This window comes from Pelobates fuscus, chromosome 6 (genome assembly GCF_036172605.1).
Source record: "Pelobates fuscus isolate aPelFus1 chromosome 6, aPelFus1.pri, whole genome shotgun sequence".
Classification (NCBI taxonomy): Eukaryota; Metazoa; Chordata; class Amphibia; order Anura; family Pelobatidae; genus Pelobates; species Pelobates fuscus.
In genome coordinates, this window is record NC_086322.1 from 173,373,593 (window position 1) to 173,392,835 (window position 19,243).

Consider the following 19,243-nt stretch of genomic DNA (forward strand, 5'->3'; position numbering starts at 1 on the left):
CTCCCTCCCATAGTGGTCCTTATCCCCCCCTCCCTCCCATAGTGGTCCTTATACCCCCCCCCCCTCCAATAGTGGTCCTTATACCCCTTTTTTTGTTATTATTAATTTTTTTTTTTATTCTTATTATTTTTTTATTATTTCTTATATTTTTTTTTATTTTTTTTTCGTCCCCCCTCCCTGCTTGATACATGGCAGGGAGGGGGGCTCTCCTTCCCTGGTGATCCAGCATTGGCAGTTCAGTGGAGGGGAGAGGGGTGCTGGCAGAGCTGTAACTTACCTGTCCTGCAGCTCCTGTCAGCTCTCTCCTCCTCTGCGCCGTCCGTTCTGCTCTTCTGTCAGCTTACACTGTAAGTCTCGCGAGAGCCGCGGCTCTCGCGAGATTTACACTGGGAGCTGACCGAGGTGCTGACCGGACGGCGCAGAGGAGGAGAGAGCTGACAGGAGCTGCAGGACAGGTAAGTTACAGCTCTGCCAGCACCCCTCTCCCCCCAGTCTGTATTATGGCAATGCAAATTGCCATAATACAGACCTTGACTCGAGTATAAGCCGAGTTGGGGTTTTTCAGCCCAAAAAATGGGCTGAAAAACTCTGCTTATACTCGAGTATATACTGTATATATATATATATATATATATATATATATATATATCTATATCTCTATATATATATATCTATATATATATATATCTATATATATATATATATATATATATATATATATATATATCTATATATATATATCTATATCTTGTTTGAATTCCTTTAAAGGACCACTATAGGCAGCCAGACCACTTGATATTATATACGGCAGGTTGCTTCCACACTGTCATTCTCTGAAGTTCTGCCTGTGCCTAACACTCAGAACAACAGGCGGATGTGTATTAGGGACTTTAACTTGTGGCTTGGTGAATGGTGTCGGGAGCAAGGATTTGGCTTTATTTCTCATGGTAGCTCTGTTTGGAATGGAAATAAACTGTACAAAAAAGATGGTTTGCATCTTTCTCAAAAGGGAACAAATGTTCTCAGTGAGCAGTTCAGAGGTTTTGCTAGGATGTATTTAAACTGGGGGTGGGGGGGGGGGGGGGGTGGGGGGGGGGCAAAAGGGTGATAACACATCAATCCAATTGCCTGTAGCAAGTGTGTTAAAAAATGATAAGCTTAGAGTCATGTCTACAAATGCTCGCAGTTTAGGGAATAAGATCCATGAACTTGTGGCAATAATGGCAACTGATAGTGTAGATTTAGTCGCTGTTACTGAGACATGGTATAATGAGAAAAACGACTGGGACATAGCAATACCAGTGTACTCTTTATATAGAAAAGACAGGGAAGGCAGGAAAGGGGAGGGGTGGCCCTGTATGTGAAGGATAGCATAAAATCTAGACTAATAAAAGTTAGTGAGGTGAACATAGAGTACGTTTGGGTTACGTTAGAATTTGGTAATCACACAGTAATTTGTGTAGGTGTGATTTATAGGCCCCCAGGACAAATTGAAGAGTTAGATAATCTACTAGTTGAGGAAATGGCTAAAATGACAATGAAGGGGGAAGTTATCATCATGGGTGACTTTAATCTTCCTGATGTGAATTGGAAAACTGGATCCTAAACTTTCACCTACAGTAATATCGGATACCAAATCTCCATTTGTTAACACTAAATCTAGTATGGCCTCGTAAAAAGGCCATACTAGATTTAGTGTTAACAAATGGAGATTTGGTATCCGATATTACTGTAGGTGAAAGTTTAGGATCCAGTGATCATCAATCAGTGTGGTTTAATATAAGAACAGTGACTGAGTCACACCACACAAAAACAAAAGTTTTAGACTTTAGAAAAACAGACTTTTCTAAAATTAGAATATGTGTAAAGGAGTCATTATGAGACTGGAGCAATTTAAATGGCGTCCAAGAGAAATGGGATTATTTAAAAGTTGCACTACTGAAGGCAACAGAAAATTGCATTAGGCTTGTCCGTAAAAGCAAAAAATTCAAGAAACCACTGTGGTACTCCGCAGATGTGGCCAAAATAGTAAAAAACTAAAAGTTAGCATTTAGTAATTATAAAAAAAAAACCAGAGTGATGAAGACAGAATGATCTATAAGATTAGGCAGAAAGAGGCTAAGCAAGTTATAAGAGCTTCCAAATCACACACAGAAGAGAAAATAGCACAGTCAGTAAAAAAAAAAGGGGGACAAAACTCTTTTTAGATACATAAATGAGAAAAGAAAAGTAAAACAAGGATTAGTTAGATTAAAAACAAAAGAAGGAAGGTATGTAGAAGAGGATAAAGGTCTAGCTGACTGCCTCAATGAATATTTTTGTTCAGTATTTACAGCTGAAAATGAAGGAGAGGGACCTCAGTTAGGAAAAAGGATAAATGAGTCATTTATTACACGTGAGTTTACAGAGGAAGAGGTTATATTTCTACTGTCAAAAGTAAAGACAAATAAGTCAATGGGACCTGATGGAATACACCCAAAGCTATTAAAAGAGCTTAGTGGTGTACTAGCAAAACCATTAACAGATTTATTTAACCAGTCATTAATAACAGGAGTAGTCCCAGAAGATTGGAAGTTGGCGAATGTTGTGCCCATTCACAAGAAAGGTAATAGGGAGGAGTCAGGCAACTATAGGCCAGTAAGCCTTACTTCAGTAGTGGGGAAAGTGATGGAAACCATGTTAAAGGATAGGATTGTTGAACATCTAAAAAGACATGGATTTCAAGATCAGAGACAACATGGGTTTACTTCAGGGAGATCATGCCAAACTAATCTTATTGATTTTTTTTTGATTGGGTAACTAAAATCATAGATCAGGGTGGTGCAGTAGACATTGTTTACCTAGATTTCAGTAAGTCTTTTGACACTGTTGCACATAGAAGGCTTATCAATAAACTGCAATCTTTAAGTTTGGGTTCCATGGGTTGAATGGGTAAGGCAGTGGCTGAGTGACAGGCAACAGAGGGTTGTAGTCAATGGAGTGTATTTGAAGCTTGGGCTTGTCACCAGTGGGGTACCTCAGGGATCTGTACTTGGACCCATTCTCTTTAATATTTTTATTAGTGATATTGCAGAAGGTCTTGATGGTAAGGTATGTCTTTTTGCTGATGAAACTAAGATATGTAACAGGGTTGATGTTCCAGGAGGGATACGCCAAATGGCTAATGATTTAGGTAAACTAGGAAAATGGTCAGAGTTGTGGCAACTGACATTTAATGTGGATAAGTGCAAGATAATGCATTTTGGACGTTAAAACCCAAGGGCAGAGTACAGAATATTTGAGAGATTCCTAACCTCAACATCTGAGGAAAGGGATTTAGGGGTGATTATTTCTGATGACTTAAAGGTAGGCAGACAATGTAATAGAGCAGCAGGAAATGCTAGCAGAATGATTGGTTGTATATGGAGAGGTATTAGCAGTAGAAAGAGGGAAGTGCTCATGCCATTGTACAGAACACTGGTGAGATCTCACTTGGAGTATTGTACGCAGTACTGGAGACCGTATCTTCAGAAGGATATTGATACTTTAGAGAGAATTCAGAGAAGGGCTACTAAACTGGTTCATGGATTGCAGGATAAAACTTACCAGATAAGGTTAAAGGATCTTAACATGTATAGCTTGGAGGAAAGATGAGACAGGGGGGATATAATAGAAACATTTAAATACATAAAGGGAATCAACACTAAAGGAGGAGACTATATTTAAAAGAAGAAAAACTACCACAACAAGAGGACATAGTCTTAAATTAGAGGGACAAAGGTTTAAAAATAATATCAGGAAGTATTACTTTACTGAGAGGGTAGTGGATGCATGGAATAGCCTTCCAGCTGAAGTGGTAGAGGTTAACACAGTAAAGGAGTGTAAGCATGCGTGGGATAGGCATAAGGCTATCCTAACTATAAGATAAGGCCAGAGACTAATGAAAGTATTTAGAAAATTGGGCAGACTAGATGGGCCGAATGGTTCTTATCTGCCGTCACATGCTATGTTTCTATTTTTCAGCTCAACGAAGTGGTCTGGGTGCCAGGTCCATCATAGGGTTAACCCTGCAGCTGTAAACATAGCAGTTTCAGAGAAACTGCTTTGTTTACATATGGGTTAATCCAGCCTCTAGTGGCTGTCTCATTGACAGCCGCAAGAGGCGCTTCCACACTTCTCACTGTGAAAATTACAGTGAGAAGATGCCAGCGTCCATAGGAAAGCATTGAGAAATGCTTTCCTATGGACTGATTGAATGCATGCTCGGATCTTGCCGCACATTCGGCGCTGACGTCGGAAGAGGAAGGAGAGTTCCCCAGCGCCGAGGGAGCCTGAGTTTAAATTCCACTTTAAAGTATTAAAGGACCACTAAAGTGCTAGGAAAACAATTTCTTTTGGACTCCAACATTCTACATACCAATAATTGCCTTAGTTGTTGTAATTTTAATGTCTGAGAACACAATGTGAAGATTCATGTCTGGGTCGTTACTGGGCCATTCACCCTTTTTATTATTATTATGTTATTATTTACATAGCGCCAACAAATTCCACAGCGCTTTACTGTGGGTGGACGAACAGACATGTAGTTGTAACCAGACAAGTTGGACACACAGGAACAGAGGGGTTGAGGGCCCTGCTCAATGAGCTTACATGCTAGAGGGAGTGGGGTAAAGTGACACAAAAGGTAAGGATAGTATTAGACTAATGACAGTTGCAAGAGAGGAATCAGTCAGGTGCTATTAACAGTTTAATTGATATGCTTTTATGTTTTATGAAGAATTGGGTTTTTGAATGTACTCGTTTTTTTGCCATTCTTACTAGCAGCAAGTACAGGTGATACTCCAAAATTAGAATATTGTGCAAAAGTTAATTTATTTCAGTAATGCAACGCAAAAGGGGAAACTAATATATGAGATAGACGCATTACATGCAACGCAAGATAGTTCAAGCTGTGATTTGTCATGAGTGCCATGATTATGGCTTACAGCTCATGAAAACCCCAAATTCCCAATCTCAATAAATTAGAATATTACATGCAATCAATAAAACAAGGGGTGCATAGAACAATATCGGACCTCTGAAAAGTAAAAGCATGCATATGGACTCAGTACTTGGTTTGGGCCCCTTTTGCAGCAATTACTGCCTCATTGCAGCGTGGCATGGAAGCGATCAGCCTGTGGCACTGCTGAGGTGTTATGGAAGACCAGGATGCTTCAATAGCGGCCTTTAGCTCTTCTGCATTGTTCGGTGAGAGGCAAAAGTTGCTCTCATCAGAAAAGGAGGACGTTGGACCACTGAGCAACAGACCAGGTCTGTTTTTCTTTAGCCCAGGTAAGACGCTTCTGACGTTGTTTGTTGTTCAGGAGCGGCTTGACAAGAGGAATACGACATCTGAAGCCCATGTCCAGGATCCATCTGTGTGTGGTGGCTCTTGATGCACTGACTCCAGCCTTAGTTCCCTCCTTTTGAAAGTCCCCAACACTTGTGCAACTTTCTCTTCCACACTTTTCCCTTCCACATAGCTTTCTATTAATGTGCTTTGATACAGCACTTTGGGAACATCCAACTTCCTTTACAATTACCTTTTGAGGCTTTCCCTCCTTATGGAGGGTATCAATGATGGTTTTCTGCACAACTGTCAGGTCAGCAGTCTTCCCCATGATTGTGATTCCTATTGAACTAGACTGAGAGACCATTTAAAGGCTCAGAAACCCTTTGCAGGTGTTATGGCTTACTTAGCTGATTAGAGTGGGACACTGTGAGCCTAGAATATTCCACCTCTTCACAATAGTCTAATTTACTGAGATTGTAGATTTGAGGTTTTCATGAGCTGTAAGCCATAATCATCGCACTTATGACAAATCACGACTTGAACTATCTTGCTTTGCATGTAATGCGTCTATCTCATATATTAGTTTCCCCTTTTACGTTGCATTTCTGAAATAAATGAACTTTTGCACAATATTCTATTTTTTTGAGTACCACCTGTACATGTAATCTACCAATTAGTGCTATGTGCAGTTATGCCTCCACAATTACTTTTGTTTTATTTCTGTGTGTATATATGTACTCGATATATTTGTGCTGTTTATTACTCGTGTTAAATCACCATTATGTATACAAGTAGCATGACATGCTTTAACTTTGTGCTGTCCTTGTGTTTCAGAAGCCTGCCAGAACCATTGATGACTTACGAGCTGCATGAACAATTCATCAATCCTGCCAGTAAGTATTCACTTACTTTTATTTATGGTTTGTTGGCGACTGGGAAGCCCTGCGATGCAACTGATTAAATCCATGTCTTGTATGTTTGACAGGCCAATTCAGGGTGGTATCCTTTCATACAGATGCATGGAATTCTGTAATTTAAAATAAAAGCATATAGAACATCAATTTTTTTTTAATCTGCATGCTATTACATGGTATTTGAAAGCACAAAAATAAGGCCCTCCTATGTAAAAAAAAAATGCTATTTATATTTTCTGTTGCATTATTTGTGGGAATAATTCCAGTACTCTCCATGATTATAAATAGTGGGTGAGGGAGTTCTAGCTTTCTTCTGTAGCATTGCTTTTGATTATATGAGAGGTCCAATTCTTAATACTAATAAAATACCAAACAAAACAACCTTTGCATTCTACTAGCTATTTTATAAGGTTTTTTTTCTACTCTTCCAGCACTTAAAATGCCTTTTGGTGCTATTTTGGACTGTTTCCAAAACGTTTCAGATAGCATACATTGTGTATGCTTGCTAATGTTTTGTCTAGCGCAAATAAGAGAATGATAATGGGGCATTGTAAATTGCAACAATTACATATAATAATAATAAAAAAAAAAAAAAAAAACTATTTAAAATATGAATATTTACAAACTCCACACAAATATCTTTATCTAGTCTTCATTGTAACCCTATCCAGTGACGCTGACCTGTATAGGGCTTCCAGGAAATTGTACTTTAGGGTGTCTATGGGACATATTGGTCAGAGGGGAGGAACTGCTACAAACATGTTACAGATTATTTGGATCAGTAAAACACCACAGTATAATTATGTTTGTTATTTTTAAAAGTAAAGTCTTTAAAGGACACTAAAACAATGTTGGTTTAAAGGAACACTAGTGTTCGGAATACACAACTGTATTCCCAACACTATAGTGTCCCTTTGTAATCTCCCCCCCAGCCCAGCCCCCCTTTACTCTCACATTGTCATGAAAGGGTTGATTACAATGCCAAGTTGACTCCTCCCGTGACATCACAGAGATGGGGGGGATCTAATACACGCATGGGCGCATTTAACTCCTAAATGGGAGAGTCAGACTTCAGTGGTATCATCTATACACCACAACCAATTCATGAAGCTAAACTTGTTTTGGTGTTTTATAGTGTCCATTTAACCTGCAGGCTATACTGATTTGAGTTGTATTGTCTTTTTTTTTTCTTCTTTTTTTTTTTTATGCTTTAGTCTGCTGCATTAAATAACAGGACTTTGAGGAGGTCTTTGAAATATTAAAACTGGAATAAATGTGCTTTAGTTGCCATTATTTCCACAATACCAAAATATTTTTGAATATACAATACATTTAGACAAATAAGTTTATGTAGGAAAAATTGCATATTAAATTTTTTATTTATTTTTTAAATATGCTTTCAACTTTAGTCAGTTATTTTCTCGAGTACCTTAGGCATTTCAATAATCAAATTATGTTGCTTATTGACCTGGACACATTTCAGCAGCATGAAAGCTGGAGAGTGATGTGCACAGAATAATGAATGGTGTCTGCTACAGTATAATGAGATATTGCCCATTTATTGTGCTTCTTCATCACTATTTTAGCCTACCGAGTGCTGCAGCTTGCATTGAGCCACCTGTTTTCTTGCTAGCAGTTATTTCTAGCTTTCTGCTAATCTAAACTGCCTCCTAAAAAATCTACACAAAAAACTATTTTTAGTTTTATGAAAAATATGATCCCTAAACAAACATTTGGTCACATTTCTAAGAGTATTTTTATGATCAAAACATCAGTCTTGTCGGGAATACTGACTACATTTTCCTCACGTTTAAACGGACAATTAAAGCTTATGACAAATTAACCATTTGTTATATTACATATTAACTCTATAAACCGACAGTTTTATATCCATATTTATTTACTCTATTCCAGGCATAGGTAACTTTCGCCACTTGAGATGTGGTGTACTACAACTACCATAATGCTCCTACAGACATAATGCTGGCAAAGAGTCAGGGGAAATGTAGTCCACAACATTTGGAGTGCCAAGGGTTGTCAAGTCTAACTAAGTAAATTTGAGATTTAAGTCACATTTTACTTGGATATAAGTGCAATTCCATTACAGCTTAATTCAAGTGTGACTTATATATAGCCTGCAAGCTCCAAACCTGTTTTATACAACCTCTATGGAAGTCTGCCTGTCATTATTGTTAACGCAATTTAATAGGTACGTCTTAGATGGTTATAATAGCTGCAGCAGTGGAGCTACTACAGGTACAGCTGGTGCCACCAGGCTCTTGCAGTATCGGAAGTGACAGCCGATCACTTACTCCCATATATAAAGCACACCACACAAAAGGGAAAGCGGCATGAGCAGCAGCAAGGAGTGAGCTGCTATAGACAACCAGACATAAACCCCTGCCAGCAACACCCCAATCAAGCCACCGTCCTTTAGACAAAGGACATGCGCATATGTGTATATGTGTGTGTGCAGCCTTTAATATGTCAAACTTTGTATGTAAGAGGTCTGTCTTGAAAAAGTTCAGCCATTGTTAATATAGTAAACACAGTTAGTGCGACATCGATATAACCTGGCAGCCAAGGAGAGTGGATGGAAAAGAGGGAATATTTCCTGCAGGGTGCTCCAGAAAGGGAGGGCCAATCCCTGAATACATCAAATAGTAGAAAAGAAATATCCAGGCACACTTATGGTCCTCTGTGCAATGCGTCTTCTATCTTCTTCAATAAATGTCTCTATTTTTCATATTACATGGCTGGTTACTTTCCGGCAGACCTCGTATGTGGCAGTGTATGTGTAAACATTCCAGTGTTTAAACACCAACACAACATGCAAACACACCCCTGCAAACACAAGCATTACATATAAACAAACCCCTGAATTCAAACTCCAAATGTAAATACAAACACACCACTTCACTCAAACACCAATACTACACACATGTACATCTGCATTTGAAAGCCAGCACTACATCCAAACACACTCATGCAAAATGCATACATTATATAAATATACACCCCTGTTTTAAAACTCCAAAATCATATACAAACACCAAATTTACACACAAAAGCACACCTGCATATATAAGCCAACACTACATACAAGTACACCACTGTATTCTAATGGCAACCATACATACAAATACACCTTTACATGCACAAACATGCTTACATTTAAACACACAAACACCGTATACAAATACCACCCAGCAAGGATGGGCAAATGGTAAAACCCCAGCTGGCATGGTATATTGGAAGATGTATGACAGATGGGAATTTATCGTTTTGCCACTCTTCTGCTAGAGGGCGTCACAAAAACTTTTACCTCTCTACATTAGTTCTGCCACTGAATAGCTGATAATTGTTCATAGCTTACAGTACATTCCTTACAATCTCTTTCTTTGTCTTATGCTTTATGGAATAACAGAAAAACCCTCAGACCAGAATGAGCCGCTCCTATTTGGTGGAACCTTTTTCTGGTGTGAGTGGGTCTGTCTATTGCTGCTTCCTGGGTAGCTTCACAATAATTTTAAGGGGATATTGTTTATTTGTTCTGCATATTTTAATGCATTATCAGTGTAATGAAATGACACAAGCTAAAGTTATTGTCAACATATCACTTCATGAACCAACAGGCCACAAAGGACATCCAGTATTTCTCTTACATTAGGAAACAAATGCAGATGCAGTCTTGATATCTAATACAACTTTGTAGGACTGCACATTTCCTCATCCTCTGCTTCCCATATTAGCAATATCAGTTGTGTCCATATTTGAATGTCATTCATTAGCTGAGTGAGTCCGTTGCCCTAAACAGCCAATGAATGCTATACAAATATGAATGAAGTTAATAATATTAATTTGAAAGTAAATGAGGGGCAGGAGACAGGGGTGCATCTGTGTGTGTCAAACTTCTTGAAGATGATTTGATAAAGTACCAGGGCACAATGTTAGGCCATGCTTACACCAGAACCACTAAAGTGTGTTGTAGTGGTTGTGGATCTTAAAGAGAGTTTGTAAGGATCTTTGAAGCTTCTCTGTGAAAACTTTATCAATGTCTTGTTCCAACTGTAAATAAAACACTGAGAATTGTATGATCTGCATGGGTGTGACTTGTATTGATACCAGATCTGATGGTAATGTAGCTTTCAAGACACATAGGAGTTCTGCCTACTGCATGTTCCCACAATGCTTTACGCTACTCAGGTTGTAATCATCAATTGAATGTCTTCTCCCTGACTCAAAAAGGTGAATTAACTAGGAAAGGACACACACAGAAAGTCTGAGATGTGAGTTTATGCCCTGGGCCTCAAATGGCTTTTTTTTTGTATAAGGTAATACTAACCTTATACAAATCAACCCTATATATATTTACACATACTGAACTCAATGTAATAATGCATGGTTACAAATTTTAGAAATTAAAAATGAAAAGTCATACAGGATCTCAACCAATTCTAAGGTTCATTTTAGATTTTCTGTGTGAAGAATAATTTGTGATGCTTTCTGGGTAGTTCCAGACTGTATTCAAAGTGCTTCTGTCACAAGAATGTCTCATTCTGTTTCTTTTTTGCTTTGACAGTAGAATATTTTCTCAAGTACCATTCCTATTTTCTTATCCTTGTGCTCCAGGAAACCTCTGGGGTAATGTACAAAATTAGGGGAAAAAATATATTTACCAGCTATTCCAGCACATTACAAGTCATAGGGTACTAGGAGTTGATGGATACCATAACATATAATTTCTGGAGAGTTACAGCACCAAAATAGTTAAATTAATCAACACCTTACTGTTTGCATTTTCCGCATATATTACTAAATTGCAGAAGACTGAAAGATTCCTCTTGGTTAACAAACAATTTTTACAGCTAACTCTGGGCAAGCATTATCAAATACAGTGTGGTAGAAGAGTTGCAATGTTAATATTTTTGCCGTGGGACCATGTATTCTAAACAAAAAATATTTATTCTTTTGTGCTTGGTACTCATTACTACTGTAAACCATAGAGATCACTCAAAATTCAAAGTGAGTTGTAACTTGTTGGCCATAATTTCCAAACTTTCCAAGTCTATTATTTGTTTTCAGTTAGTTTATTTTGGTCTAAAGTTTGAATTCACTTTGGATTTAGTAAATATCCCTGCCAAAGTATTTATTCCTCTCCTTTGATATGTAGGGTGCACATTTTAGTACTCGCCATGTCTCCATTCTGAAACAGAAGATGTTACTGTAGTTTGTGGTGGCAATGCTGCGCGTAACTGGAATATTTATTTTCTCTCCTGCAGAATGTGGAAGTCCAGAGTCCAGAGTGAATGCCATTCATTTTTTAATTTATAAACTTCCTGAAAAAAACCGAGAGATGTTGGATATTCTCATCAAGCATTTAGCCACGTGAGTGTCTTCTATTTACATTCTGAACTATTTGTGGACTTGTAAAACAGTGCCAAGTCGACAAAATAACGATATGGTTATATTAATATTTTATTATATTTGTAACTGAACTGACACACAGAGGGTCAAGGCACTTTTCACACACTTAACCCATGCATTTCAGATTTTCTCTAGTGAAAAATTATGTAATTGTTTTTAAAAAAACATCTGGCTAATGGGAAGCCTAGCTAGCACACCTGGCCCATACAAGTCAAACTATTTGAGTGTTTCCCTTGTTGTCTCTGAATATATCTATGTATCAGAATGATAAAATCCTGCTCTGCAAGTTTATTCAATGAAAGTGATGGCAAATTCTACTTACTACCACATACAGTATTTCTGTACTCAGAAACCTCAGTCCTCAATTCCAAACCATCCAAAATGTAGGACTAAAATTAGCCGAGAAGTTCAAGTCTCTTCTTTGTTTTTGAAATGCAGAAACATCAAATGTGTGTATAACTCTGGGAACCACAATTTGCAAGAAATTGTTTCTAGTTTCTCAACTCACCATGCAAATGAGCACAGACTGGCATTATGTTTCAGACTTCATCCTGTCCTTATTTACCCTTAGCAATTGACCACTGTTTTTAAACACACCATTTTAATGCAGAATATAGTTTGTGATCCTATAGTTTTAAGAAAAAGTATGTGAACCTTTTGGAATGATATGGATTTCTGCACAAATTGGTCATAACATGTGATCTGATCATCATCTAAGTCACAACAATAGACAATCACAGTCTGCTTAAACTAGTAACACAGAAAGAATGAAATGTTGCCATGTTTTTATTGAACACACCATGTAAACATTCACAGTGCAGGTGTTAAAAGTATGTGAATCCTTGGATTTAATAACTGGTTGAACCTCCTTTGGCAGCAATAACTTCAACCAAACGTTTCCTGTAGTTGCAGATCAGATGTGCACAATGGTCAGGAGTAATTCTTGACCATTCCTCTTTACAGAACTGTTTCAGTTCAGCAATATTCTTGGGATGTCTGGTGTGAATCGCTTTCTTGAGGTCATGCCACAGCATCTCAATCGGGTTGAGGTCAGGACTCTGACTGGGCCACTTCAGAAGGCGTATTTTTTTCTGTTTAAGCCATTCTGTTGTTAATTTACTTCTATGCTCTGGGTCATTGTCCTGTTGCAACACCCATCTTCTGTTGAGCTTCAGCTGGTAGACAGATGGCATTGAGTTCTCCTGCAAAATGTATTTTATACTTGGGAATTAATTTTCCTTCGATAATAGCAATCCGTCCAGGCCTTGACACAGCAAAGCAGCCCCAAACCATGATGCCCCCACCACCATACTTCACAGTTGGGATGAGGTTTTGATGTTGGTGTGCTGTGCCTCTTTTTTGCCACACATAGTGTTGTGTGTTTCTTCCAAACAACTCAACTTTGGTTTCATCTGTCCACAGAATATTTTGCCAGTACTGCTGTGGAACATCCATGTGCTCTTGTGCAAACTGTAAACGTGCAGCAATGTTTTGTTTGGACAGCAGTGGCTTCCTCTGTGGTATCCTCCCATGAAATCCATTCTTGTTTAGTGTTTTACGTATTGTAGATTCGCTAACAGGGATGTTAGCATTTGCCAGTGACTTTTGTAAGTCTTTAGCTGACACTCTAGGATTTTTCTTCACCTCATTGAGCAGTCTGCACTGTGCTCTTGCAGTCATCTTTACAGGACGGCCACTCCTAGGGAGAGTAGCAGCAGTGCTGAACTTTCTACATTTACAGACAACTTGTCTTACCGTGGACTGATGAACAGCAAGGCTTTTGGAGATACTTTTATAACCCTTTCCAGCTTTATGCAAGTTAACAATTCTTAATCGTAGGTCTTCTGAGAGCTCTTTTGTGCGAGGCATCATTCACATCAGGCAATGCTTCTTGTGAAAAGCAAACCTAGAACTGGTGTGTGTTTTTTTTATAGGGCAGTGCAGCTGTAAGCAACACCTCCAATCTCATCTCATTGATTGGACTCCAGTTGGCTGACATCTCACTCCAATTAGCTCTTGGAGATGTCATTAGTCTAGGGGTTCACATACTTTTTCCACCTGCAATGTGAATGTTTACATGGTGTGTTCAATAAAAACATGGCAACATTTCATTCTTTGTGTGTTATTAGTTTAAGCAGACTGTGATTGTCTATTGTTGTGACTTAGATGATGATCGGATCACATTTTATGACCAATTTGTGCAGAAATCCATATCATTCCAAAGGGTTCACATACTTTTTCTTGCAACTGTACATAGTTTGTGAACTAATGATAACAGGTTTTGTGTCCCGTCATTATTGTGCTGGTTCCTGTCTAGGATTTGAAGTTGTGTCAGTAGGTAGCAAAGAACTGAATAAAGTTGTGATGAGCGTAAAACACAGTAAAACTCCCTGCTGACTTTTATCTTACCCCCCTCTGCCCTGTTGGACAGATATTAAAGTCTAAATTCTTAAAGGACTCCTCTTTTCTTGGTACACTCTTCTTGGGGCAGATAGCATGTTTTCCTTGCTCCCTTTTTTATCTTGTCCCTGGAGAATTCAGCCTCTCTGCTGCTGGAATTATCATGATGCAGTGCAACACGCAGAGGCAACCGCCCTGAAGGACACCCTAAGCCACTGGAGGGGATGTGAGTTGAAGTGATCCTCTGCAGGCTGCTGCAGTTCCATCTTGGTGTTGGAATTGCTGCTATAATTTGATCGGGTAACATGGAATATGTATCCTTTCTTAACAAAAATTTAACTGTCTCCGTTTAATGCCACTATGCATCCTACCTTTTTTTTTTATTTTTTTTAATGATTTTTAGATTTTTGCCAGATTGGGGGAGCCAAGGACCTGAGCAGTCCTTTAATAATTTGGAGTTTTTAGGCTGTCCAATAAAGTTGAGGGTCTACCTTTAAGTATAGATACATTTTTATATAGTTTATCAATGCAGCATTCTTTCAAGGAGGTATATTGTGTGAATAGTAGACTGCATATGTAAACCTGACATTATTTGCTTCTCCAGTGTTTCGAGGCATGCCAAGCAGAATCTGATGACCGTTGCTAATCTCGGTGTAGTATTTGGTCCAACATTAATGAGGCCTCAAGAGGAAACTGTAGCTGCCATTATGGATCTGAAGTTTCAAAATATTGTGGTTGAAATACTTATAGAAAATAATGAAAAGGTAAATATGCTTCCTAACAACAAGAATTTAAGTAAATTTGTTGTTTTGTATCCATGTGTTAAGTGACTTGTGGTTTTCAACAAAGTAATGTATCAGCATTTTTTATAGTCATTGGGTCTTACACGTCAATTTTGCATCCTCTGTTTTGCAGAACTGCTTTGCGCTTCCTTACAAAGATAGCAGGGCAGGCTACACCATCCTTGTGATATTTTAGACCAAACTTTGACTGGGGCAGTATGCTGTGTTTTGAATGTTGGTGTAGGATCAGTAAGTGACCCACTTTATGACTTCTGCTGCCTCCACAATATTCTGATGCTTAGATGCTAAAAACCTGAATTACCTATGAATTCTGAAGCACTAAGTCCTTAGACCACAAGGTCAATCCTAACCCACCAAAAAGTTTAAAGGTTCATGATAGGTTCACCTTATTATTTAGCCAAATATAATATTTAAAGGAACACCATAGTGTTAGGAATACAGGTTTAAAATACTCCCCTTATTTCAGTGTCCAAGTCACTCAAAGTTTCTCTGAGACTGCAATATTTTAGGTTGCATGGTTAAGGGGACAGGGGCAGTGCACCCAGACTACTTCAAAGAGATTGTGATCTGGTTGCCTATAGTGTCACTTTAATCTGTAACCACTGTGGCTTTTCCCTTTTTACTACTATAACATCTTAAAGCATAGAATTTAGCAAGGCTAACTGTACAGATATCTTTGCTATAATATTATATAGTTAGTAATTCCTCTATTTAAAAAATTATATAATTGAGAATACAATAAAAATAGGGATTGTCTTGGAAGCAATAAAGTTTTGTCTTTTAAAATACTTCATTAAATAAAAATATATAAATGAACATATAGAAACTTAATAATCAATTACAATAATTTATAGCAGAGTTTATAAGATAAAAGTATATGCTTGCTAGATCAGTAAATAGAATAACATACCCTCTTGAACAAGTCAACCTCTCAGTCATGATAAAATGGAGCAGCGTCTCTGCATCCAAGATTCTCTCCTCTGTGTCTTAATATTAACCCCTTAAGGATGGCGGGCGTTCTATGCAATCCTTTTTGGGGCGGTCCTAAATATCGACGGGTGGCATAGAACGCCCCCGCCATCCTTGCTACTTCCCAGGTCCCCGCCATTCCCACGCCGGCGGTCGCGATCCTGGGAGCTCAGGCAGACCCCCTCTGCCCGATCTGGCCATGTGATAGAGGGGTCCTAGCGATCACATGGCCGGAATAGCCAACTTATGCAGTGCCTGCAGGAGGCCTGCCTGAACTATCAGGCAGTCCCCCTCATGTCTGTAAAAAAGTTTTTTTTTTTAAGTTAGTAAAAGTTATTAAACAGTTTTTAAATTAAAGTATTTAGAATATATATATATATATATATATATATATATATATATATATATAGTACTTTTATATACACATACATCATTAATAAAAGTGTGTTTTACTATTAATATATATTATTATATATATATATATATATATATATATATATATATATATAAATCTCTTAAAATATACTTAGAATTACCTTAATTTTATATATATATATATATATATCAAAAAAATGAGAGCACTCACTGTTTTTTTGATTTTTATATATTTAGCACTGTGAAGCACCTTGGTCTGAATTTTTCTAAGTGCATTTTTGTGGGAAGAGTGCCAGAATTTGTAAATATTTATATATATATATATATATACAAAATAAAAATAATCGATAAATAAATTGAAAAAAAACAATAAAAATAAACGTGAAAAAAAATTATATACAAGTTTTAATTTGTTCTAACTGTATTTTGATATTAATATACATATATATTAAATTCAAAATACATTTAGAATGACGTTATAAATATATATATAATATCCAAATTCTACAAATATATTTACCGTATATACTCGAGTATAAGCCGACCCGAATATAAGCCGAGGCCCCTAATTTTACCCCAAAAAACTGGGAAAACGTATTGACTCGAGTATAAGACTAGGGTGGGAAATGCAGCAGCTACTGGTAAATTTCTAAATAAAATTAGATCCTAAAAAAATTATATTAATTGAATATGTATTTACAGTGTGTGTGTATAATGAATGCAGTGTGTGTATGAATGCAGTGTGTATATAATGAATGCAGTACAGTGTGTGTGTGATGCAGAGCATTGGTGGCGGGGTGGGCATTTTTTATTATTATTAAATTATTATTTTGATTGTTCAGTTTATTGTTTATTTTCAATGGAGAAATACATCTCTTTACAAAATAGCTTTTGAAAAATACAAGGAATACAGGTACTATAAAACAAAGGAAAACTCCAGTCATGAGACGATAATGTACATCATGCATAAGCAACAGTCTAATCTTAAGGTTAGGGGGAACTAGAGTTAACACTTGAGTGCCACAGATGTGCCCAACTTACACCCAGCACTCGAAGGGTTAAAATTAAAAATCACTAACAGGGTCAGAGGGGGAAAAAAATAAAATCCAAGTTATCCATCTCTCAAAAAAAACAGTAATTACTATAAACAAATGGAACAAAGACATTGCGGTGTAAACATAAGTCTAGACAAACTTTGTGCCTGGCAATATTGCGATAAAAATCAAATAAAACAACTGGACAATAACTTGTGTGGTTGTTTGTGTATACCTGCATACGGGAGTGTGATGCTATGAGGGGAGACTAAGGATATAGAAGCAAAGGTGATTTGCTCAGGCCTGGGGAGAACTATTTGCTCAGGCTAGGGAGAAAAAAAAAAAACCACCCAAACATTTCCCAATAAGTCTTATTTTAAAGTCTTATTCTATTATAATAAAGTCTTATTTTATTATTATTATTTTTTATTAATATTTTTTTATTTTTTCGTCCCCCTCCCTCCTTGTTAGCTGGCCAGGGAGGGGGGCTCTCACTCCCTGGTGGTCCAGTGGATGGGCTGTAGGAGGGGGCTGGCAGGAAGCTGTAACTTACCTTCACAGCAGCTCCTGTCAGCTCCCTTCTCTCTTCTCCGGTGCGTGCAGCTCCCAGGTCAGCTCCTTCTGCAACTCTCGCGGCCGCGCGGAGCGTTGCCACGGTAACCCGTGGCAACGCTCTGACCCCGCGGCTCTCGCGAGAGTTGCAGAGGGAGCTGACCTGGGAGCTGCACGCACCGGAGAAGAGAGAAGGGAGCTGACAGGAGCTGCTGTGAAGGTAAGTTACAGCTTCCTGCCAGCCCCCGGTCCTTGTCTGTATTATGGCAATGTAAATTGCCATAATACAGACAATAACTCGAGTATAAGACGAGTGGGGGTTTTTCAGCACAAAAAATGTGCTGAAAAACTCGTCTTATACTCGAGTATATACGGTATATAATATTTTTACATAATTAAGTCATTTTACCAGTTACAATCTAAGGGACCTGCCTGACAACCAGGCAGAAAGTCCAGAAAATGTGGCTCGCAATCCCTATATTTAACCCTGTAACTTTTCAGGACACCAAAAAAACCTGTACATGGGGGGTACTGTTTTACTTGGGAAACTTCACTGAACACAAATATTAGTGTTTAAATACATTAAAACATATCATAACAATTTTTTTGCATTTTTCACACACAATTGTACTTTCACTGACTATATAATTGTGATTCATTTTACTATTTTCAAACACTAAAATATGTGTGCAGTGAAGTCTCCTGAGTATAACAATACCCCCATGTACAGGTTTTATAGTGTTTGGAGTTATGGAGTCAAATATAAGGCTTGAATTTCCTTTTTTTTCACGTTGAAATTTGCCTTTGAGACCATATGATAACCCAGGAATGAGAATAACCCCTATGATGGAATACCATTTGCAAAAGTTGGCAACCCAAGGTATTGCAAATTGGGTATATCCAGTCTTTTTTTTAGTAGCCATGCATTCACAAACACTGGCCAAAGTTAGCATTCATATTTGTTGTGTGTGAAAAATGCAAAAACTAAATTGAATGCTAATGTTGGCCAGTGTTTGTGACTAAGTGGCTACTAAAAAAGACTGGACATACCCCATTTGTAATACCTTGGGTTGTCTACTTTTGCAAATGGTATGCCATTATGGGGGTAATTTTCTTCATGGGCTACCATATACTCTCAAAGGCAACATAACCAGTCTGGCAAATTTCAATATGTATAAACTGACAAATGTAATGTGCTACATTTGACCCTGTAACTTTCCAAAACACCATAAAACTTGTACATTGGGGTTACTGTTTTACTTGTGAGACATCGTTGAATACAAATATGTATACTTTATTGCAGTAACAGCTAACAGTATTGTGACATTCACCGTTAAAATGCCATGCATAACTAAAAAAAAAAAAAACACAATTTCTTAATTTCTCAATTTTTAAAAAATATTTTATTCATATTTGATGTAACATGAAAGCCCTGTTTCTCCTGAACAAAATTATATA

General features: G+C 37.7%; 1 protein-coding gene across 4 annotated transcripts in view; it reads left to right on the top strand.

The window, feature by feature from the left end:
* The window catches only part of ARHGAP10 (Rho GTPase activating protein 10), a 338,956-nt gene that overhangs the window by 138,392 nt on the left and 181,321 nt on the right, over positions 1–19,243 (top strand). For all 4 annotated transcript variants that reach the window (XM_063458486.1, XM_063458488.1, XM_063458487.1 and 1 more), the window contains 3 exons: positions 6,146–6,204; positions 11,508–11,613; positions 14,657–14,816. In XM_063458486.1, the coding sequence (XP_063314556.1) occupies positions 6,146–6,204; positions 11,508–11,613; positions 14,657–14,816 (325 nt within the window). The remainder of the gene's footprint in view (positions 1–6,145; positions 6,205–11,507; positions 11,614–14,656; positions 14,817–19,243) is intronic.